This window comes from Poeciliopsis prolifica, unplaced genomic scaffold, assembly GCF_027474105.1.
Source record: "Poeciliopsis prolifica strain line A6 unplaced genomic scaffold, Auburn_PproV2 SCAFFOLD044, whole genome shotgun sequence".
Taxonomy (NCBI): domain Eukaryota; kingdom Metazoa; phylum Chordata; class Actinopteri; order Cyprinodontiformes; family Poeciliidae; genus Poeciliopsis; species Poeciliopsis prolifica.
The window spans coordinates 1759951-1781640 of record NW_026562419.1 but is presented as its reverse complement, the minus strand read 5'-3'; the positions used below and the strand labels follow the sequence as shown (position 1 = coordinate 1781640).

Here is a 21690-nt window from a genome sequence, read left to right as displayed (position 1 = left end):
CCTTGTCAGGACTTACAAAAAAGTCTCTTGGAGCCATGGTCTAAACCCCACAGGAAGTCGGCCATTTTGGATTGAAGTTCGGATTTTGACCCCATTTTTGCAGTTTGCAGCCTTCGTATTTGATCGAACTCCTCTCAGGGATTTCGATTGATCGGCTTCAAACTCAGTCAGTCTGTTTATAAAGCATGTCCCATCTAAAGTTATCAAAACGGTGACTTTTTCAGTATGCTGAAGGGGGGTTGGCAGGGTCAAAGTTCACCTACTCCCCATAAAAAATAAACTGCTATATCTCCTACACAGAAACTCACAAAGGCACCAAAGTTTCAGTGATTGATCATCATCGGGTGTCCTACAATACCTTATGGTCGAATGATGACATCACTTAGGCCACGCCCCCTGAGAACAGGAAGTGTCATGTTTTACTGTGAACGGTCGCTATCTGAACCTTTTGACCTCATCAACATGAAACTGTGACCAGACACCGAAGACATGTTGGTGTATTGAGGATTTCAACCCCGACCAGCTTCAATGGAGCAGCTGGGCGTGGCGCCGTGGCGAAGTGACCTGTAACGCCATCGCCATACGTTTGGCTCTCAATTGCACATTTTTGGCCGCAGCTGCTCCAAACTCACAAGGATGGATCTTCATCCACTCCCCGACAGGAATCCATCACAATATTTGTAGGGTGTGGCCTAATTTCTCTATAGCGCCCCCTAGAAAATTTTAAATGATCAGCCCCAAGCCATGCTTTAACCTACAATTACGAAACTTTGTACACGTGTGTACCATGTCAGGACTTACAAGAAAGTCTCTTGGAGCCATGGTCTAAACCCCAGAGGAAGTCGGCCATTTTAGATTGAAGTTCAGACTCCACTGCGGGTCCTACATTAATCTGCCAGCTATATTTCCTCGCTAAACCAATGAATCTGCACCACATTTTTTGCATCGTCAAGGAGCGCCTCCGAACGCATCAGTGCCCGCCTGGTGGACGGGCGCGGAAACTGCGCAACAACTTCTGTGTTAGCACGTGGCCAGCGTTGATGGAAACTGAGCAACAGCTTCCGCGGTGCGGGCGGAGGAGCTGAAAACTGCGTGAGAGCTTCTGTGGTGGCTGACGTGAGGCGACGGTTGCTAGTATCCCGCGGTGGCAATAGGCCGGAGCGGCGCTTGGCTGCGAGGGCCGTTCGAGGCTGCTTGCAGCTTTAATTATTATTCTGCCCCCCTAAAGAGGGCCTTTTTGGGGGCTTTATCATTTTCAAAAACTCACCAAACTTGGCGGACGCGTAAAGGGAGTTTCAAAATTTTGTATTTTAAGGTCATTGCAAAAATCCCATAAGAAATGGCTAAATAGCGCCACCTAGAAATTTTCAAAGGACCCTTTGCTATTCACTTACTTTATCCTAGAGACATGAAATTTGGTACACTTGTAGAGCTCCCCAAGATGCTCAAAATTTACAATTAATGTCATAGTGCAAGTATCACAGGAAGTCAGCCATTTTGGATTGAAGGTCAAATTTTCACCCCATTTTTGCCGTTTACAGCCTTCGTATTTGATCGAACTCCTCCTAGGGATTTCCATTGACCGGCTTCAAACTCGGTCAGTCTGTTCATAAGGCATGTCCCATCTAAAGTTATCAAAACGGAGAGTTTTTGAGTATGCTGAAGGGGGGTCAGGAGGGGTCAAAGTTCACCTACTCGCCGTAAAAAAATAAACTGCTATATCTCCTACACAGAACTCACAGAGGCACCAAAGTTACTGTGATTGATCATCATTGGGTGTCCTACAATACCCTATGGTCGAATGATGACATCACTTAGGCCACGCCCCCTGAGAACAGGAAGTGTAATGTTTTACTGTGAACTGTCGCTATCTGACCCCTTTGACCTCATCAACATGAAACTGTGCCCAGACACAGAAAACATGTTGGTGTATTGAGGATTCCAACCCCGACCAGCTTCGATGGAGCAGGTGGGCGTGGCGGCGTGGCGAAGTGACCTGTAACGCCATCGCCATACGTTTGGCTCTCAATTCCACATTTTTGGGCGCAGCTGCTCCAAACTCACAAGGATGGATCTTCATCCACTCCCCGACAGGAATCCATCACAATATTTGTAGGGTGTGGCCTAATTTCTCTATAGCGCCCCCTAGAACACTTTAAATGATCAGCCCCAAGCCATGCTTTAACCTACAATTACGAAACTTTGTACACGTGTGTACCTTGTCAGGACTTACAAAAAAGTCTCTTGGAGCCATGGTCTAAACCCCACAGGAAGTCAGCCATTTTGGATTAAAATTTGGATTTTGACCCATTTTTGCCGTTTACAGCCTTCGTATTTGATCGAACTCCTCCTAGGGATTTCGATTGATCGGCTTCAAACTCGGTCAGTCTGTTCATAAGGCATGTCCCATCTAAAGTTATCAAAACGGTGAGTTTTTGAGTATGCTGAAGGGGGGTTGGCAGGGGTCAAAGTTCACCTACTCCCCATAAAAAATAAACTGCTATATCTCCTACACAGAAACTCACAAAGGCACCAAAGTTACTGTGATTGATCATTATCGGGTGTCCTACAATACCCTACGGTCGAGTGATGACATCACTTAGGCCACGCCCCCTGAGAACAGGAAGTGTCATGTTTTACTGTCAACGGTCGCTATCTGACCCCTTTGACCTCATCAACATGAACTGTGCCCAGACACAGAAGACATGTTGGTGTGTTGAGGATTCCAACCCCGACCAGCTTCGATGGAGCAGCTGGGCGTGGCGGCGTGGCGAAGTGACCTGTAACGCCATCGCCATACGTTTGGCTCTCAATTCCACATTTTTGGCCGCAGCTGCTCCAAACTCACAAGGATGGATCTTCATCCACTCCCCGACAGGAATCCATCACAATATTTGTAGGGTGTGGCCTAATTTCTCTATAGCGCCCCCTAGAAAATTTTAAATGATCAGCCCCAAGCCATGCTTTAACCTACAATTACGAAACTTTGTACACATGTGTACCATGTCAGGACTTACAAAAAAGTCTCTTGGAGCCATGGTCTAAACCCCAGAGGAAGTCGGCCATTTTAGATTGAAGTTCAGATTTTGATCCCATTTTTGGCGTTTATAAACCATTTCAGTAATTTGCCACTTGGGGTCAGTATTGCTCCACAAATGAAACAGCAGATAAACAGGATGAAGAACAATATCAGTATTTCGCCAGTAGGTGTCAGTGTTCCTCCGCCAATGACAAACAGATCCACGGGCGGATGGGCGCGAAAACTTTGTGAGAGCGTTGCCATGAAATTTCTAAAAGGATAGAAATGTCTCAGATAATTTTTGTGGAATTAAATCATGCAGTAAATGTAGCGTTTTCTTACTTCTTCCAAACCATTTCAGTAATTTGCCACTCTGAGTAAGTATTATTCCAACAATGAAATAGAGTGCTTTAGAAACACAGCTGAAAATGATGAAAAATGACGAACTGTAGTACTTCGCCATGTGCATACGATCGGCTGTAAATGACACGTGGATCATCCGACTGACGCCAAATTGGATACGTATGACCTTTGTTGACCTCTAAAAAGAACAACAGCATTGAAATATATTTTGACTCCACTGCGCGTCCTACATTAATCCGCCAGCTATATTTCCTCGCTAAACCAATGAATCTGCACCACATTTTTTGCATCGTCAAGGAGCGACTCCGAACGCATCAGTGCGTACCGCCTGGAGGACGGGCGCGGAAACTGCGCAACAACTTCTGTGTTAGCACGTGGCCAGCGTTGATGGAAACTGAGCAACAGCTTCTGCGGTGCGGGCGGAGGAGCTGAAAACTGCGTGAGAGCTTCTGTGGTGGCTGACGTGAGGCGACGGTTGCTAGTACCCCGCGGTGGCAATAGGCCGGAGCGGCGCTTGGCTGCGAGGGCCGTTCGAGGCTGCTTGCAGCTTTAATTATTATTATTATTCTCCCTCCAAATGAATTGGCTTTTTGGGGGCTTTATCATATTCAAAAACTCACCAAACTTGGCGGAGGGCTTAAGCCTGTTTCAAATTTACGTATTTTAAAGTCGTCGCAAAATCCCACAAGAAATGGCTCAATAGCGCCACCTAGAAATTTTCAAAGGACCCTTTGCTATTCACTTACTTTATCCTAGAGACATGAAATTTGGTACACTTGTAGAGCTCCCCAAGATGCTCAAAATTTACAATTAATGTCATAGTGCAAGTATCACAGGAAGTCGGCCATTTTGGATTGAAGGTCCAATTTTGATGCCATTTTTGCCGTTTACAGCCTCCGTATTTCATCGAACTCCTCCTAGGGATTTCCATTGACCGGCTTCAAACTCGGTCAGTCTGTTCATAAGGCATGTCCCATCTAAAGTTATCAAAACGGTGAGTTTTTGAGTATGCTGAAGGGGGGTTAGCAGGGGTCAAAGTTCACCTACTCGCCGTAAAAAATAAACTGCTATATCTCCTACACAGAAACTCACAGAGGCACCAAAGTTACTGTGATTGATCATCATCGGCTGCCCTACAATAACCTATGGTCGAATGATGACATCACTTAGGCCACGCCCCCTGAGAACAGGAAGTGTAATGTTTTACTGTGAACGGTCGCTCTCTGACCCCTTTGACCTCATCAACATGAAACTGTGCCAAGACACAGAAAACATGTTGGTGTATTGAGGATTCCAACCCCGACCAGCTTCGATGGAGCAGATGGGCGTGGCGGCGTGGCGAAGTGACCTGTAACGCCATCGCCAACGTTTGGCTCTCAATTCCACATTTTTAGGCCCAGCTGCTCCAATTTCACAAAGATGGATCCTCATCCACTCCCCGACAGGAATCCATCACAATATTTGGTGGGCGTGGCATAATTTCTCTATAGCGCCCCCTAGAAAACTTTAAATGATCAGCCCCAAGCCATGCTTTAACCTACAATTACGAAACTTTGTACACGTGTGTACCTTGTCAGGACTTACAAAAAAGTCTCTTGGAGCCATGGTCTAAACCCCACAGGAAGTCGGCCATTTTGGATTGAAGTTCGGATTTTGACCCATTTTTGCAGTTTGCAGCCTTTGTATTTGATCGAACTCCTCTCAGGGATTTCGATTGATCGGCTTCAAACTCAGTCAGTCTGTTTATAAAGCATGTCCCATCTAAAGTTATCAAAACGGTGAGTTTTTCAGTATGCTGAAGGGGGTTGGCAGGGGTCAAAGTTCACCTACTCCCCATAAAAAATAAACTGCTATATCTCCTACACAGAAACTCACAAAGGCACCAAAGTTTCAGTGATTGATCATCATCGGATGTCCTACAATACCTTATGGTCGAATGATGACATCACTTAGGCCACGCCCCCTGAGAACAGGAAGTGTCATGTTTTACTGTGAACGGTCGCTATCTGAACCTTTTGACCTCATCAACTTGAAACTGTGACCAGACACCGAAGACATGTTGGTGTATTGAGGATTTCAACCCCGACCAGCTTCAATGGAGCAGCTGGCGTGGCGCCGTGGCGAAGTGACCTGTAACGCCATCGCCATACGTTTGGCTCTCAATTCCACATTTTTGGGCCCAGCTGCTCCAAACTCACAAGGATGGATCTTCATCCTTTCCCCGACAGAAATCCATCACAATATTTGTAGGGTGTGGCCTAATTTCTCTATAGCGCCCCCTAGAAAATTTTAAATGATCAGCCCCAAGCCATGCTTTAACCTACAATTACGAAACTTTGTACACGTGTGTACCATGTCAGGACTTACAAGAAAGTCTCTTGGAGCCATGGTCTAAACCCCAGAGGAAGTCGGCCATTTTAGATTGAAGTTCAGATTTTGATCCCATTTTTGGCGTTTATAAACCATTTCAGTAATTCGCCACTTGGGGTCAGTATTGCTCCACAAATGAAACAGCAGATAATCAGGATGAAGAACAATATCAGTATTTCGCCAGTAGGTGTCAGTGTTCCTCCACCGATGATAAACAGATCCACGGGCGGATGGGCGTGAAAACTTTGTGAGTGTGTTGCCATGACATTTCTAAAAGGATAGAAATGTCTCAGATAATTTTTGTTGAATTAAATCATGCAGTAAATGTAGCGTTTTCTTACTTCTTACAAACCATTTCAGTAATTCGCCACTCTGAGTAAGTACTCCAACAATGAAATAGAGTGCTTTAGAAACACAGCTGAAAATGATGAAAAATGACGAACTGTAGTACTTCGCTATGTGCATATGATTGGCTGTAAATGTCACGTGGATCATCCGACTGACGCCAAATTGGATACGTATGACCTTTGTTGACCTCTAAAGAGAACAACAGCATTGAAATATATTTTGACTCCACTGCGCGTCCTACATTAATCCGCCAGCTATATTTCCTCGCTAAAGCAATGAATCTATACCACATTTTTTTGCATCGTCAAGGATAGCCGCCGAACGCATAGATGCGTACCGCCTGGTGGACGGGCGCGGAAACTGCGCAACAACTTCTGTCTTAGCACGTGCGCAGCTTTGATGAAAACTGAGCAACAGCTTCCGCGGTGCGGGCGGAGGAGCTGAAAACTGCGTGAGAGCTTCTGTGGTGGCTGGCGTGAGGCGGCGGTTGCTCGTACCCCGCGGTGGACAATAGGCCGGAGCGGCGCTTGGCTGCGAGGGCCGTTCGAGGCTGCTTGCAGCTTTAATTATTATTATTATTATTCTTCCACCCAAATGAATTGGCTTTTTGGGGGCTTTATCATATTCAAAAACTCACCAAACTTGGCGGAGGCCTTAAGCCTGTTTAAAATTTACGTATTTTAAAGTCGTAGCAAAATTGCAACAGAAATGTCTCTACGGCGCCACCTAGAAATTGGAAAAACACCCTTTTTTACCCTCTGCTATTCACTTACTTTATCGTAGACACATGAAATTTGGTACACTTGTAGAACTCCCCAAGACGCTCAAAATTTACAATTAATGTCATAGTGCAAGTATCACAGGAAGTCAGCCATTTTTGATTGAAGTTCCCATTTTGACCCCATTTTTGCCGATTTTTGCCGTTTACAGCCTTTGTATTTGATCTATCTCCTCCTAGGGATTTTGATTGATCGACTTCAAACTCGGTCAGTCTGTTCATAAGGCATGTCCCATCTAAAGTTATCTAAACGGTGAGTTTTTGAGTATGCTGAAGGGGGGTTAGCAGGGGTCAAAGTTCACCTACTCGTCATAAAAAAATAAACTGCTATATCTCTTACACAGAAACTCACAGAAGCACCAAAGTTTCTGTGATTGATCATCATCGGGTCTTCTACAATACCCTATGGTCGAATGATGACATCACTTAGGCCACGCCCCCTGAGAACAGGAAGTGTAATGTTTTACTGTGAACTGTCGCTATCTGACCCCTTTGACCTCATCAACATGAAACTGTGCCCAGACACAGAGAACATGTTGGTGTATTGAGGATTCCAACCCCGACCAGCTTTGATGGAGCAGGTGGGCGTGGTGGCGTGGCGAAGTCACCTGTAACGCCATCGCCATACGTTTGGCTCTCAATTCCACATTTTCGGGCCCAGCTGCTGCAAACTCATAAGGATGGACCCTCATCCACTCCCCAACAGGAATCCATCACAATATTTGGTGGGCGTAGCCTAATTTCTCTATAGCGCCCCCTAGAAAACTTTAAATGATCAGCCCCAAGCCATGCTTTAACCTACAAATACGAAACTTTGTACACATGTGTACCTTGTCAGGACGTACAAAAAAGTCTCTTGGAGCCATGGTCTAAACCCCACAGGAAGTCAGCCATTTTGGATTAAAGTTCGGTTTTTGACCCCATTTTTGCCGTTTACAGCCTTCATATTTGATCTATCTCCTCCTAGGGATTTCGATTGATCGGCTTCAAACTCGGTCAGTCTGTTCATAAGGCATGTCTCATCTAAAGTTATCTAAACGGTGAGTTTTTGAGTATGCTGAAGGGGGGTTAGCAGGGGTCAAAGTTCACCTACTCGCCATAAAAACATAAACTGCTATATCTCCTACACAGAAACTCACAGAGGCACCAAAGTTTCTGTGATTGATCATCATCGGGTATCCTACAATACCCTATGGTCGAATGATGACATCACTTAGGCCACGCCCCCTGAGAACAGGAAGTGTAATGTTTTACTGTGAACGTTCGCTATCCGACCCCTTTGACCTCATTAACATGAAACTGTGCCCAGACACCGAAGACATGTTGGTGTATTGAGGATTCCAACCCCGACCAGCTACGATAGAGCAGGTGGGCATGGCGGCGTGGCGAAGTTACCTGTAACGCCATCGCCATACGTTTGGCTCTCAATACCACATTTTCGGGCTCAGCTGCTGCAAACTCACAAGGATGAATATTTATCCACTCCCCGACTGGAATCCATCACAATATTTGTAGGGCGTGGCCTAATTTCTCTATAGCGCCCCCTAGAAAACAGCAGCCCATAGGTTATGTTGTTATTAATTATTTAAATATACATTATTATAACTTTTTATATATATATAAGTTTATTTTGTGGGTTAAAGTACAAACATTCATTCATTTTTGCTAGAAATAATACAAACAAAGTCATTCAGCAAAACTTATGACACAGCGAAGTAAGAACACACTGGGGTCAGTGTTGATGGAGTACCACTGGCACCTTGTGGAGAAATACTGGTACTGCTAGTGCAATACCAGTATTGCGACAGCAGGAGGCAGTGGTACTCCATCAATGAGAAAACAGATCGACGCTACGTATTAACAGTCAGCCGGCGACAGCTGGAGCTGCAAAGTTTTCCTGAACATTTTGCTTGCTTTTTGGAGCGACAGAACTGGATTACGCTCAACATTTTGCTTGGATTTTGGAGTTGCAAATACGAACCACGCTTTGGAGCAAGAAGGCTCTGTTGGACCGGAGTTGGAGAAGTTTAATGGGCTCTTTGCACCTCAGCTTACACGTTCGGGAAACACGGCTGAAATGTTTTTCCAAGGTAACAATTAATAATGTACATCGATCCGAAACCCCAACAAGTAAGGCAAAGAAAGGTTTTAAGATGTTCGCCTCGTTATACATTCACAGATATGAAGGTGAGTTTATTTTCTTTAAACTGCTAGCACAAGCCTGCTAGCTTTCTAGTAAAAATCTGCTATTTAATTATCTAAAGATTTCTCAGCCATTCTAACGGACACTGTTTGTGCCTTATTTTCAAGCATATTACGTGTGTTTATTGTTAACTGGAGAGGGGGTGGGGGGCAGATTACAGTTCAGACTTTTTGCTTGAAGTATGACGAAGAAAAACGAGCACAGAGCTTACTCTGGTATCGGAGTTCTAGTTCAGCTGACTGTTCAGATTCAGAGTTATTACTTTTAGAAAAATATGGCCGTGTTGCTTAAGATTTCTGTGTTATTTCGTTTTATTACTTTTGCATGCTTGTTGTGAATGGCTCATTAAGACAGTGTTTAGAGCGGTTTGTACGGCGTTAGCTTCAAGTGGTAGCTTTAACTTGTAGCAACGAATATTTACAAGCTGTCTTAATTGAGGATGGCTTGGAAATCCATGAAAACTTAAACAAGTACATTGTTTTATTTGTGTCTTAAGTACGACTTTGTCTTTTATAGCAGTCATAGTTTCTGAAAGTGGAAAAAAGAGCCGCATTCGGGTATACAGTTGTGACGTCAGCGCGGCAGGTGCAAAGAGCCATTGCTTTTCGTTTAAACAGTCGTAACTCGCGGTGCGGTGAGTAATTTATTCCTTCCTGCTGGTTCTGGAAGCCGTCATGTTTGGAACAGTTATTCTGAGGAGGATGCTAACCCAATGCCTGAGGCCTGCAACGTTTTTAATGCTAACGAAGCGCTTGACTAATTCAATAAACTGAATAGTGTGTTTGATACATCCAGTTTCATACATTCAGAGTTGTTTGTTATTATGTATAGAAGATGTTTAAAATGTCGTTTTGAAAGAGCTCTGAGAAAATGCTAAGTATCTTTTTACAGATCCATTGGGGTTGTAATATTTAGTTGCAGCACTTCCTGTGATTAATACCTAATTAATGGATGGGATTCAGCCTGTGCTATTGTTCTAATGTGCTGAAAGTTAACTGTGCTCTGTTATTGTGCATTGCCCTTGGTTTATTACTGAACAGTGCGGTTTATTAAACTGGTACATTTTAACCTTCACCATTTTCCTGACTCATTTCACGATAACGTTAAAGTTGCACTGCATTTACATCTCAGTTGTAGTTAACATCAAGCATGTGGGTGTGGCTTAGTGTAAAACTTTCACTATTTACCATGAAACATCAACATTAAATGACTTCCAAATGCAAGATCACAGCTGCATCATCACACTTCCTCTGTCTTTCTAGAGAACAGCCCTGAACACATTTCCATGGTCACTTGATGACCTCACTGTAGCCCCGCCCACTTTTAAGAGGCAGTCACATGTTTTTTCTGCTGTATGTTTTACTGTTATTCTATAATTTATATGGGTTTCATCATGTGAATACTGACTAAAAACGATAACATGATGAACTCTATGAATGTTGGCTGCTGACCGAACCGCATTGGGGTGTAGAATGACGAAATGCATTACTTCGCCATGTGCATATGATCGGCTCTAAATGACACGTGGATCATCGGACTGGCGCAAAATTGAAAACGTATGACCTTTGTTGACCTCTAAAGAGCAAAACAGCATTGAAATGTATTTTGACTCCACTGCGCCCCTACATTAATCCGCCAGCTGTATTTCCTCACTAAACCAATGAATCTATACCACATTTTTTTGCATCTTGAAGGATAGCCGCCGAACGCATAGATGCGTACCGCCTGGTGGACGGGCGCGGAAACTGCGCAACAACTTCTGTCTTAGCACGTGCGCAGCGTTGATGGAAACTGAGCAACAGCTTCCGCGGTGCGGGCGGAGGCGCTGAACTGCGTGAGAGCTTCTGTGATGGCTGGCGTGAGGCGGCGGTTGCTCGTACCCCGCGGTGGCAATAGGCCGGAGCGGCGCTTGGCTGCGAGGGCCGTTCGAGGCTGCTTGCAGCTTTAATTATTATTTTTCTTCCCACCTCTTTGGGGGGCTTTTTGGGGGCCTTATCATATTGGAAAACTCACCAAACTTGGCGGAGGCCTTAAGCCTGTTTAAAAATTTTGATTTTTAAGGTCATCACAAAAATCCCACAAGAAATGGCTCAATAGCGCCACCTAGAAATTTCAAAGGACCCTTTGCTATTCACTTACTTTATCCTAGAGACATGAAATTTGGTACACTTGTAGAGCTCCCCAGGACGCTCAAAATTTACAATTAATGTCATAGTGCAAGTATCACAGGAAGACAGCCATTTTGGATTGAAGGTCCAATTTTGAGGCCATTTTTGCCGTTTACAGCCTTCGTATTTGATCGAACTCCTCCTAGGGATTTCGATTGATCGGCTTCAAACTCGGTCAGTCTGTTCATAAGGCATGTCCCATCTAAAGTTATCAAAATGGTGAGTTTTTGAGTATGCTGAAGGGGGGTTAGCAGGGGTCAAAGTTCACCTACTCGCCATAAAAAATAAACTGCTATATCTCCTACACAGAAACTCACAGAGGCACCAAAGTTTCTATGATTGATCATCATTGGGTGTCCTACAATACCCTATGGTCGAATGATGACATCACTTTGGCCACGCCCCCTGAGAACAGGAAGTGTAATGTTTTACTGTGAACTTTCACTATCTGACCCCTTTGACCTCATCAACATGAAACTGTGCCCAGACACAGAAGACATGTTGGTGTGTTGAGGATTCCAACCCCGACCAGCTTCGATGGAGCAGGTGGGCGTGGCGGCGTGGCGAAGTGACCTGTAACGCCATCGCCATACGTTTTGCTCTCAATTCCACAGTTTCTGTTCCAGCTGCTCCAACCTCACAAGGATGGATCTTCATCCACTCCCCGACAGGAATCCATCACAATATTTGGTGGGCGTGGCCTAATTTCTCTATAGCGCCCCCTAGAAAACTTTAAATGATCAGCCCCAAGCCATGCTTTAACCTACAATTACGAAACGTTGTACACATGTGTACCTTGTCAGGACTTACAAAAAAGTCTCTTGGAGCCATGGTCTAAACCCCACAGGAAGTCGGCCATTTTAGATTGAAGTTCAGATTTTGACCCCATTTTTGCCGTTTACAGCCTCCGTATTTGATCGAACTCCTCCTAGGGATTTCGATTGATCGGGTTCAAACTCGGTCAGTCTGTTCATAAGGCATGTCCCATCTAAAGTTATCAAAACGGTGAGTTTTTGAGAATGCTGAAGGAGGGTTAGCAGGGGTCAAATTTCACCTACTCGCCATAAAAACATAAACTGCTATATTTCCTACACAGAAACTCACAGAGGCACCAAAGTTACTGTTATTGATCATCATCGGGTGTCCTACAATACCGTATGGTCGAATGATGACATCACTTAGGCCACGCCCCCTGAGAACAGGAAGTGTAATGTTTTACTGTGAAAGGTCGCTATCTGACCCCTTTGACCTCATCAACATGAAACTGTGCCCAGACACAGAAGCCATGTTGGTGTGTTGAGGATTCTAATCCCGACCAGCTACGATGGAGCAGGTGGGCGTGGCGGCGTGGCGAAGTGTCCTGTAACGCCATCGCCATACGTTTGGCTCTCAATTCCACATTTTTGGGCGCAGCTGCTCCAACCTCACAAGGATAGATCTTCATCCACTCCCCGACAGGAATCCATCACAATATTTGTAGGGTGTGGCCCAATTTCTCTATAGCGCCCCCTAGAAAATTTAAAATGATCAGCCCCAAGCCATGCTTTAACCTACAATTACGAAACTTTGTACACATGTGTACCATGTCAGGACTTACAAAAAAGTCTCTTGGAGCCATGGTCTAAACCCCAGAGGAAGTCGGCCATTTTAGATTGAAGTTCAGATTTTGATCCCATTTTTGCCGTTTATAAACCATTTCAGTAATTCGCCACTTGGGGTCAGTATTGCTCCACAAATGAAACAGCAGATAATCAGGATGAAGAACAATATCAGTATTTCGCCAGTAGGTGTCAGTGTTCCTCCACTGATGATAAACAGATCCACCGGCGGATGGGCGTGAAAACTTTGTGAGTGTGTTGCCATGACATTTCTAAAAGGATAGAAATGTCTCAGATAATTTTTGTTGAATTAAATCATGCAGTAAATGTAGCGTTTTCTTACTTCTTACAAACCATTTCAGTAATTCGCCACTCTGAGTAAGTATTACTCCAACAATGAAATAGAGTGCTTTAGAAACACAGCTGAAAATGATGAAAAATGACGAACTGTAGTACTTCGCTATGTGCATACGATCGGCTGTAAATGACACGTGGATCATCCGACTGACGCCAAATTGGATACGTATGACCTTTGTTGACCTCTAAAGAGAACAACAGCATTGAAATATATTTTCACTCCACTGCGCGTCCTACATTAATCCGCCAGCTATATTTCCTCGCTAAAGCAATGAATCTATACCACATTTTTTTGCATCGTCAAGGATAGCCGCCGAACGCATAGATGCGTACCGCCTGGTGGACGGGCGCGGAAACTGCGCAACAACTTCTGTCTTAGCACGTGCGCAGCTTTGATGAAAACTGAGCAACAGCTTCCGCGGTGCGGGCCGAGGAGCTGAAAACTGCGTGAGAGCTTCTGTGGTGGCTGACGTGAGGCAGCGGTTCCTCGTACCCCGCGGTGGCAATAGGCCGGAGCGGCGCTTGGCTGCGAGGGCCGTTCGAGGCTGCTTGCAGCTTTAATTTCACCTTGGTCTTCATTTCCTTGTTTCAGAATGAAATAGTTCAATGTTTCACTACAAACTGATCAGTTTGTGGCTCAGATTCAGATTTCAGGTCCGGATATTTAACACGTTCAGGAAAACAGTTTAATATCAAGTTTTCCCCTCGGAGATTTTCCACGTCTGTAGATTGAGATAAAGGAAATAGAAAGTTAAAGCGTTATCTGCCGTATGGCAAGCCAATTTAGCATAAATTCGGTTTTACCGCCTTTACGTTCCCGATATCTCAAATTGTTTTATTACTACACGTTTTAGTGTTTTAACGTTTCTCTAATTATATTTTGTCTAGGCAACATTTCTATTTGAGATTTCTCTAATTACATTCTGAACAGCAGATATGACGTCACATTTACCATTGACTTGTATGGAGACTTCAATTCTCGATATCTACAATGAATTACTGACCATCTGAAATACACATTTCAGAAATCTACAATTAAATTATGATTAGACATGAAGTAATTTCAACATATCTCGATTTTAGTTTTGACTAGTCATAATTCTAATTAAATTAAATCAGTTAAAGATATTTTAAATATATTTGTATTTTTTGACATGGAGAGTAAATGATGATTTAATGACAGAGACAAACAACCTGCACACACATACACTCACAACTAGAGAGAGTTTAGAGACTAATTAACCTGACAGTCATGTTTTTGGACTCTGGGAGGAAACTGGAGAACCCAGAGAGGACCACCATGCACATGCAGAATGTAATAAGGATAGTCAAAAACCAAATGTATGTTAGGACAGCCTGCCATAAAACATATCTATGGCAAGTCAGAATTACATTTTTAGATTTCTGAATTCAGAATTGTGTGTAAGCTCCTTAGTGTTGAAACAGAGGTTTGGCGTCTTGCCCTGATGCCACAATGTAGAAAAACTCAGCAATGTGGAAGATATAGAGAACACAAAACTTCATAGACTTGAAGAATTTCCTTTTTATTTGTGTCTGACAAATACAAAACCTAAAAGAGTTTATGTGTTTAATGTTAAATAACTTCAAAGTATCTTTAAACAGAATTATGACTCATAACAAAAAGCGAGATCAATTTACTTGCAAACCAATTTCAGATATCTGGAATGTAAGTGCGGTGAAATTAATGTTGTAACAGCCTGCCATACACAGACAGTCATCAGCTGCAACAGTGCGCCCTCTGCTGCAGAAAATGATCAACAGTCTTTATCACACGGTTTTAAGCTTTTAAGGCTTAAAAACCTGATGGAAAGTAATGCATCAGTTTGTAGCACTTTGTGATTCCTTCACATTAACACTCACTGTTATGACCTTTTTGACCTCTGGCTCATCTGCAGGATGATCCCATCCAGTTTAGCTGTTCTTCTTCTCACCTGTGGAGATATTGTGGTCCATTTATCATCTTCTGCTTTTCAGTGATTAATCTGCAGAGTTCTCCATGGAGGGAAAATCTCTCCACTGATTCACATCTGTTGCTTCTAGAATGACAGAAATGCTGTTTGCAGTGAAGGTGTGAAATCATCTGATTTCATTGGAGATGTATTTTAGTATTGTTGTGCTATCAGTGCATAAAACAAGTTTTTCCATCTTTATTTGAAACTGTTTTTGCAGCAGTTTGTTCTCTTGGATTGCAAACTGCAGCAGTCATCAGTTCCAGCCTGGGGATTGTAAGTTTTCTTAAGAGGGGCGACTCTGGCCTTTCCCAGGATGAAAGCATCATGTAGCATGTTATTCTTTTCCTGTTTTAAACAGAATGTTGTTCTCAACTTGCATCAGAGAAATGATCAAGTTGTGCTTCCTCTGTTCATCTGCACCACTGTAAATCCAGTCCTCTCTCTCACTTGGAAACTGTGAGAGAGAGGACCAAATCTGGATTTGGATCTGTGTCTAAATCCAGATCCTTGATTTCTTTGCTCTGCTTTCTTCTGGGATGGATGTGAGCCCTGTGACTGCTGCCAGTCAGCCTCTCCACTATGTGCACTGCATCTTCTTCTGTAGGAACAGATTTTAAACAGTCATTCACAAAAAATTTCAACCATTTCAGCTGGAAACTGTTGCACTTTATAACCAGCAGTTCTTTGCAGAATAAATTTTGCACAGCTTTGTGAAGATATGCATCTCATACACTTTACATTGTTCAAACATAAAAGAACCTTCATTCTGAAGTTGTGATTGCGTACTTTCAGTGGAGATCTAAAACCTGAAATTCAACAGGATGTGGGCGAAGAGGCTTGAGCTTCGAAACACAGCGGAAGCCATCATAAGCTGAGAGCTGGTCTGCAATGGAGCTCGGATCTGTTTGCCTGCTTCTTGGTGAGAATACCTTCCTCTTTTTTTACTTTCAACACCTCAGTCAAGATTTTCTCTCTTTGTATAGCTTCTTATGTTTCTTATTGTGGTCTCTATGCAGACCAAAGGTCATCCAGTAGTTCAATCACAGCAGTGCATTATGGGCTCAACACAACAGGGCCACATGAAAGACTGTGAGAGGTGAAAGTTTTCTGACATCAGAGAGCAACACAAGCTGATCATTTCTCAGTTTTCATGAGTCGTGCTGCGTGTGTACATCTGAAGCATTAAGTATGAACTTAATGCTTCACATGCACAAATTACTCTGACTGTCGCTTCATCACAGAAGCTCCGTAGGAAGTGGATGGAAAGAGGCATTTCTGAATTAACACTTAAAATAAAATAAAAACCTTCCTAAATATAAGAACCTGAAAATCTTCAGACATGCTTGGTTTGAGACAGAAAAAAACTTTTAGTTTTTTAAATCATTCATATTGGCCGTTTTTGTTATGAATTAAATCGGCTCTTTCCCAGGACAGCATCAAAAAAGGGTTGACCCACCCAAAAAACTAGCAAATAACATCTCTTGTGTGTCAGTTGCCCCTGAACAAGTTTGCTGTTACTTGTATACATGTGTAACGGGTAAGTTTCTCTTTGTTTCTGTTGAGAACTGAGAGGCTACTATACCTGCTTTCTGCTGCAAATAAAAACATAATTGCTCACATTTTAATTGGCTGGTGTGCAACAGAAGGAGGGGTTCGTCCAGGGCACCTTTCCCACAGGAACCATATATTTATATTTTAATCTTACACAGTTAAGCATGGTTAATCATAACCACAGCGTCAAAGTATTATTAACTTGATTCACTGTTTTAATCAGTTGAATCTGAGAATACCTTTCTCAGATTCACCAAATTTTCACTAATTTGGTGAAATAAGCATGGGAGAAAGGCAAACAATACAAGCAAAAAATTCACATCATGGATCATTTTTTATGCTTTTCCTTCGTACTGTGGATAATTATCTGATCTCCATGCTGAGTTCTTCATGTATGCCGTTACAGAAGAGTCAGCTGGTCCATTACGACCTGCTACCTTTAAGAGTTGACAGTCAAAATGGCTTCCCAGAAGAAGTCGTGATCTCCTTTGTTAGCCTCTATCTAAGTTACGGCCCAAAGACGGCGTTCTCCAGCTCTTAGTATCTTGTAGTCTTAGCTTTCAGGGCATTGCCTAACATGTCATTCCTTTTAGCTTTAGCTTAGCAGCTAGCTAACAGAGATAGAAAGAAAACATATTTATTCTCAACCTCACCAAAACGACTCCTCAAATGACGTTTATTCTGTACCCATAAAAAGGTTTCAAATCTGCTGATGTACTGAAACTCTGCTGTGGTTGTTAAGTAGTAATACAGTTAGCAATACTCTCCAACTATAAGACTGAAACCATGAGAAAGTAGGTTTATTCCACAGAATCACAGAAACCAAACAGGTAGGAGTGTAACAAGGAGCATGTTGGTGTAGAAATGTAACATCAGTGGAAGTCATCGTGTTTTTTTAACCAGCTTTGTAGTGATTCATTGGAAAAGAGCCAATCAATAACTCAGTAGTTTCAATGCTTAAATGAAAGTAAGGTCTATGTAGGTCTAACCATTAACCTAATGATGTCGAACCCACAGCTGCTTCTCTGTTGTTTCATGTCTGAGCAGTCGCCACACTGAGCATCGAACCCAACAGACGTCAGTTCTTCCGTTATGAAGCCTTCAAGCTGAGCTGTTCAGTACCAGGAAACTTCGGCAACTGGACGGTGATGAGAAATGCCTCGAATAAGTTAACTTCATGTGAATACTGGGGCCGCCCGAATGGTTCCTCCTGCATCAACCACAGTGTCTACAAATCAGACACTGGGCTTTACTGGTGCCAGTCTGAGCAGGGAGAGTGCAGCAACGTCCTCAACATCACAATAAACAGTGAGCTCTTTTTCATTAAAACTTTATTAGTATTGTACTTTTGACAACGCACTCATTTCAATAAAACATTTCAGCTGGTGTTGTGATCTTGGAGAGTCCAGCACTTCCTGTGACGGTGGGAGACGACGTCACACTTCGCTGCTCCTTCAAAGAACGATATGATCCAACATCTTCATCGCATTTCTCTGCTACCTTCTACCGAAACGGTGTGTTTATTGGAACGGAGCCTGAAGGAGAGATGATCCTACGGAACGTGTCGATGTCCAGCAAAGGTTTCTACAAGTGCAAACATCCCAGCAGAGGAGAGTCACTGGACGCCTGGCTGGACGTCAAGCGTAACTATCATCACTTACTGAACATATTTAAATGTCACACTTTCAAACATAACCACCTGTTGACTGAAGTTGTAAATCTGCAACAATAAAAGTCATGCAGACAAAGTGATTTATGTAAACCACTAATGCCAATTGATGCATTTTTAATACATAGTCAGTTTGAAAGCAAGATTTAAGGTTCACAGATATATTACGGCTTATTTCAATGTTCAAGTTCATTTTAATTTAGGCTGTAATAATTAATATGTTTATTTATCATATTTTATTCGGTAAAGCTTTAATAAATCACACTGACATTTTTTGTAAATTATGTCTCATATTTCTCTGTGTAAAGCTAAACCACCCAAAAGCGCCGATCCGCCTCATACGCCTCCTTTACTGATGATATTGATCACCACTGTGCTGTTCATCATCTACACCGTCATCTTCATTATGTGTTTGATCATATACAGAAACTGGGCTCGAGGTAAGGAGACATTAAAACATGAACAATGTGGTAAATAAAGACGTTTCTAACAGGAATAACATTTGAAGCTGTTCAGTAGCAGATAAGATGTGAATAATGTGATAATTGTTGATAAGTTGGAACAATTATCGCTACTTATCGTTTAACTTTTACCATTCTAAGAGTTCTCGGATGATTACTCCAGGAGGTCATAAAATATCCCATAATTAAATCTAAAGCTCCCCAGACTCAGTTAAGGTCAGAGTTCATGACTCAGCAATAAAAACAGAGAGACTGGAAAACATGTAAATCATGAATCATCTGACCTAAAACTAAACAGGAACCTCATAGCTAAGCACGGTGACGGCTGTGATGATCTGGGCTGCTTTGCTGCTTCAGAATCTGAAATGAATTCATGTGAAAATCAGAACCATCAGTTTTAATGTGGGACAGAAAAACATCCTTACTGATGACTCTGGACAATCATTGCATTCAGGCCTTTCACTCCTGGCTTAATGAAGCAATAGCATTGGAAATTGTTTTTTAATACATTTTGCCTCAAACATTCATGTCTTTATGATTTCATTGCAAAGCCGCCATGTTTTCTGTTCTACTTTCCTTTGCAGACCGAGCTGAGGCCAAACGGAGACGTTCAGAGCTCTGCCCAGACCACTGACTGCTCATGAACGCATCGTCAGCTTCAGACTTAATCAAGCTTATCTTGTTTTTCTCTGTGTATTATAATCAAACCCAAAATTATTCAGACCACTGGAAAATCATTTTAATTCAACCAAGAAATTTGTATGTCATGGAAACGCCATAGTAAATATCCAATGTATTTTTGACCAAACAATAAGTTCACATTCTTCTATATAATCAAAGGAAAAGACTTCATTGGCGTTTTCAGCATTTAAACCCACTATAGTTAGAATTACTGTTCATGCTGAGCTCCACTGCTTTTTCCTTTATTTCTCTTCCTATTTATCACATTTCTGTTTTATTTCGTCTAGTTTCTTATTTTGTTTGTATTTAGTTCACTTCCTATTTCTGATGTCATGCCAGTTCCTGAAATTCACTGTGTGTTTTGTGGTGTTAGTTTCTGCTGTTTGTATTTAGATCCTCCATAAAAATAAACAATGTTTTTTATCAGAGCTTTTAGGGTAAAGAATCATTTTATTCTGCAACAATATGTGTTGTAGCTTCTTGGCAGACTGCAGGAACTGTTACTTACATGGCAGAATAGATCTAAGCTAATATATAAAGATGAGTCAATTTTTCATTTGATTTGTTTGTTTTTTGGCAGCACATGTAAATAATCAAGCATTAATGTTTTTTTTTCTGTTGTTGTTGTTCTGGGTTTGAGACAAATTGTTTTTATTTTTTTATTTTAAACAAAATTAAAAACTGTGTGGAAAACATGGTGTTTGTATTTAGACATATTTCTACAATTCCACTTTTTATTTTTGGTTTATCCTAGAAACTTTAAGTAAATGCACTCAGTTTGTCTTCTGCTTTATTTGGCGCCATCTGGTGGCCAGATTTCAGAATTGTCCACACCTTTGTTTCAGCCTTGTGTTCAGAGTGGGATATTTCCCACTCTGTGTGGACTCTGTGTTTTCTGGGACTTTCCGGGACTTTAGGAGATCCTGAACTGTTTTCCATCTGGAGATAGAAAACAGATCTCAGCCTGGAGCAACAAAAACATGAATCCAATTTATTCTCATCTGAAAACTACAACTATTTCTGATATTTGGGAAGGATACTGACAAATATAATAAAAAGCAAAAGGAACACAAAAAAATGCAAAGCAAGACAGAATCATAAATAAATAGTTACAAAGTGAGTCACAATACAACTTTGTTGTCAGTTTGATCCAGAATCTGATATTTGTCCAATAAAATAGCGACTGATGTCCTAATAGATTAGTTTTACCGATCAGACACTAATTATGATATTTTTTTTAAAAAGAGAGAGAATCATACCATATCGGATATCTGATACTATCGGATACTATCATCGACCAACGTCAATAATCTGATACGCGCAAACGGGAACAAAAACTATAGCGGACTATAATCAGGATTAAACTGTTAATATGCTGGCTCCGGTCTGACAACTACTTCAAAATAGTAAAATGTGCTACAGTATTAGCTTCCACCTTTACTTCCGCAAACGACCACTTCTTCTTCTATTTGTATGGCGATTGTTGGTAAAACATTGGAGGCGCTTTATGTGATATTAGTGCGCCCTCTACTGCGCATGCGGAGCACTTTCAGGTCCTTTGCGGTTCACACAGAAGAAACAAACAGATCGCAGTGTGAACAACAACCACAAAAACTAAAGAAAAATCAAATCTCACAGATTTGGGTCTCTTCAGGTAGCAGTGTGAACGGAGCGTCTCTGTCTTTCTGTCTCTTTCTCTCTCTTTCTCTCTCTTTCTCTCTCTCTCTCTCTTTCTGTCTCTCTCCCTCTCTCTCTCTCTCTCTCTCTCTCTCTCTCTCTCTCTCTCTCTCTCTCTCTCTCTGTCTCTCTCTCTCTCTCTCTCTCTCTGTCTCTCTCCTCTCTCTCTCCCTCTCTCTCTCTCTCTCCCTCTCTCTCTCTCTCTCTCTCTCTCTCTCTTTCTCTCTCTTCCCTTAGCTGCAGGTTTAAACAGGAAGTCCAACTGGTCCAACCTGTTGTCGCTTTGACAGGCAAAAACATAACTTGCTGTTCTGCGAATACTTTCACTGTAGTGGAGAACTCTTCTTTATGTTTCTGAAAGTGTTAATTATGAAAAACTTTTAGTTTTCTTTGTCTGTCTTTAAAACTCTGAGTTTAGTAACATTAAAATGTGTGAGAATAAACCTCACCTACTGTAAAAACCTCTTCAGCTGT

At 42.2% G+C, this 21690-nt stretch overlaps 1 protein-coding gene across 2 annotated transcripts; it reads left to right on the top strand.

Annotated features, from left to right (window-relative positions):
• Positions 1–16061: 16061 nt before the first annotated feature.
• LOC129376586 (Fc receptor-like protein 5) lies at positions 16062–20173 on the top strand. Of its 2 annotated transcripts, none has more exons than XM_055056181.1 (5): positions 16062–16096; positions 17776–18036; positions 18111–18371; positions 18706–18837; positions 19443–20173. In XM_055056181.1, the coding sequence occupies exons 1-5, from the start codon at positions 16066–16068 to the stop codon at positions 19490–19492; spliced, it is 735 nt and encodes a 244-aa protein (XP_054912156.1). In that variant the 5' UTR covers positions 16062–16065; the 3' UTR covers positions 19493–20173. The 2 variants fall into 2 exon arrangements, with proteins under 2 accessions (XP_054912156.1, XP_054912157.1); XM_055056182.1 differs by having other exon boundaries at positions 16064–16096; positions 17746–18036.
• The last annotated feature ends 1517 nt before the right edge of the window (positions 20174–21690 follow it).

Excerpts from the sequence above, each read along its gene's own strand:
- LOC129376586 (XM_055056181.1), top strand. The coding sequence starts at position 16,066 with ATGGAGCTCGGATCTGTTTGCCTGCTTCTTG. Across the intron at positions 16,097-17,775 it reads ATCTGTTTGCCTGCTTCTTG|TCGCCACACTGAGCATCGAA; the intron begins GTGAGAATACCT and ends ATGTCTGAGCAG. Across the intron at positions 18,037-18,110 it reads CCTCAACATCACAATAAACA|CTGGTGTTGTGATCTTGGAG; the intron begins GTGAGCTCTTTT and ends AAAACATTTCAG.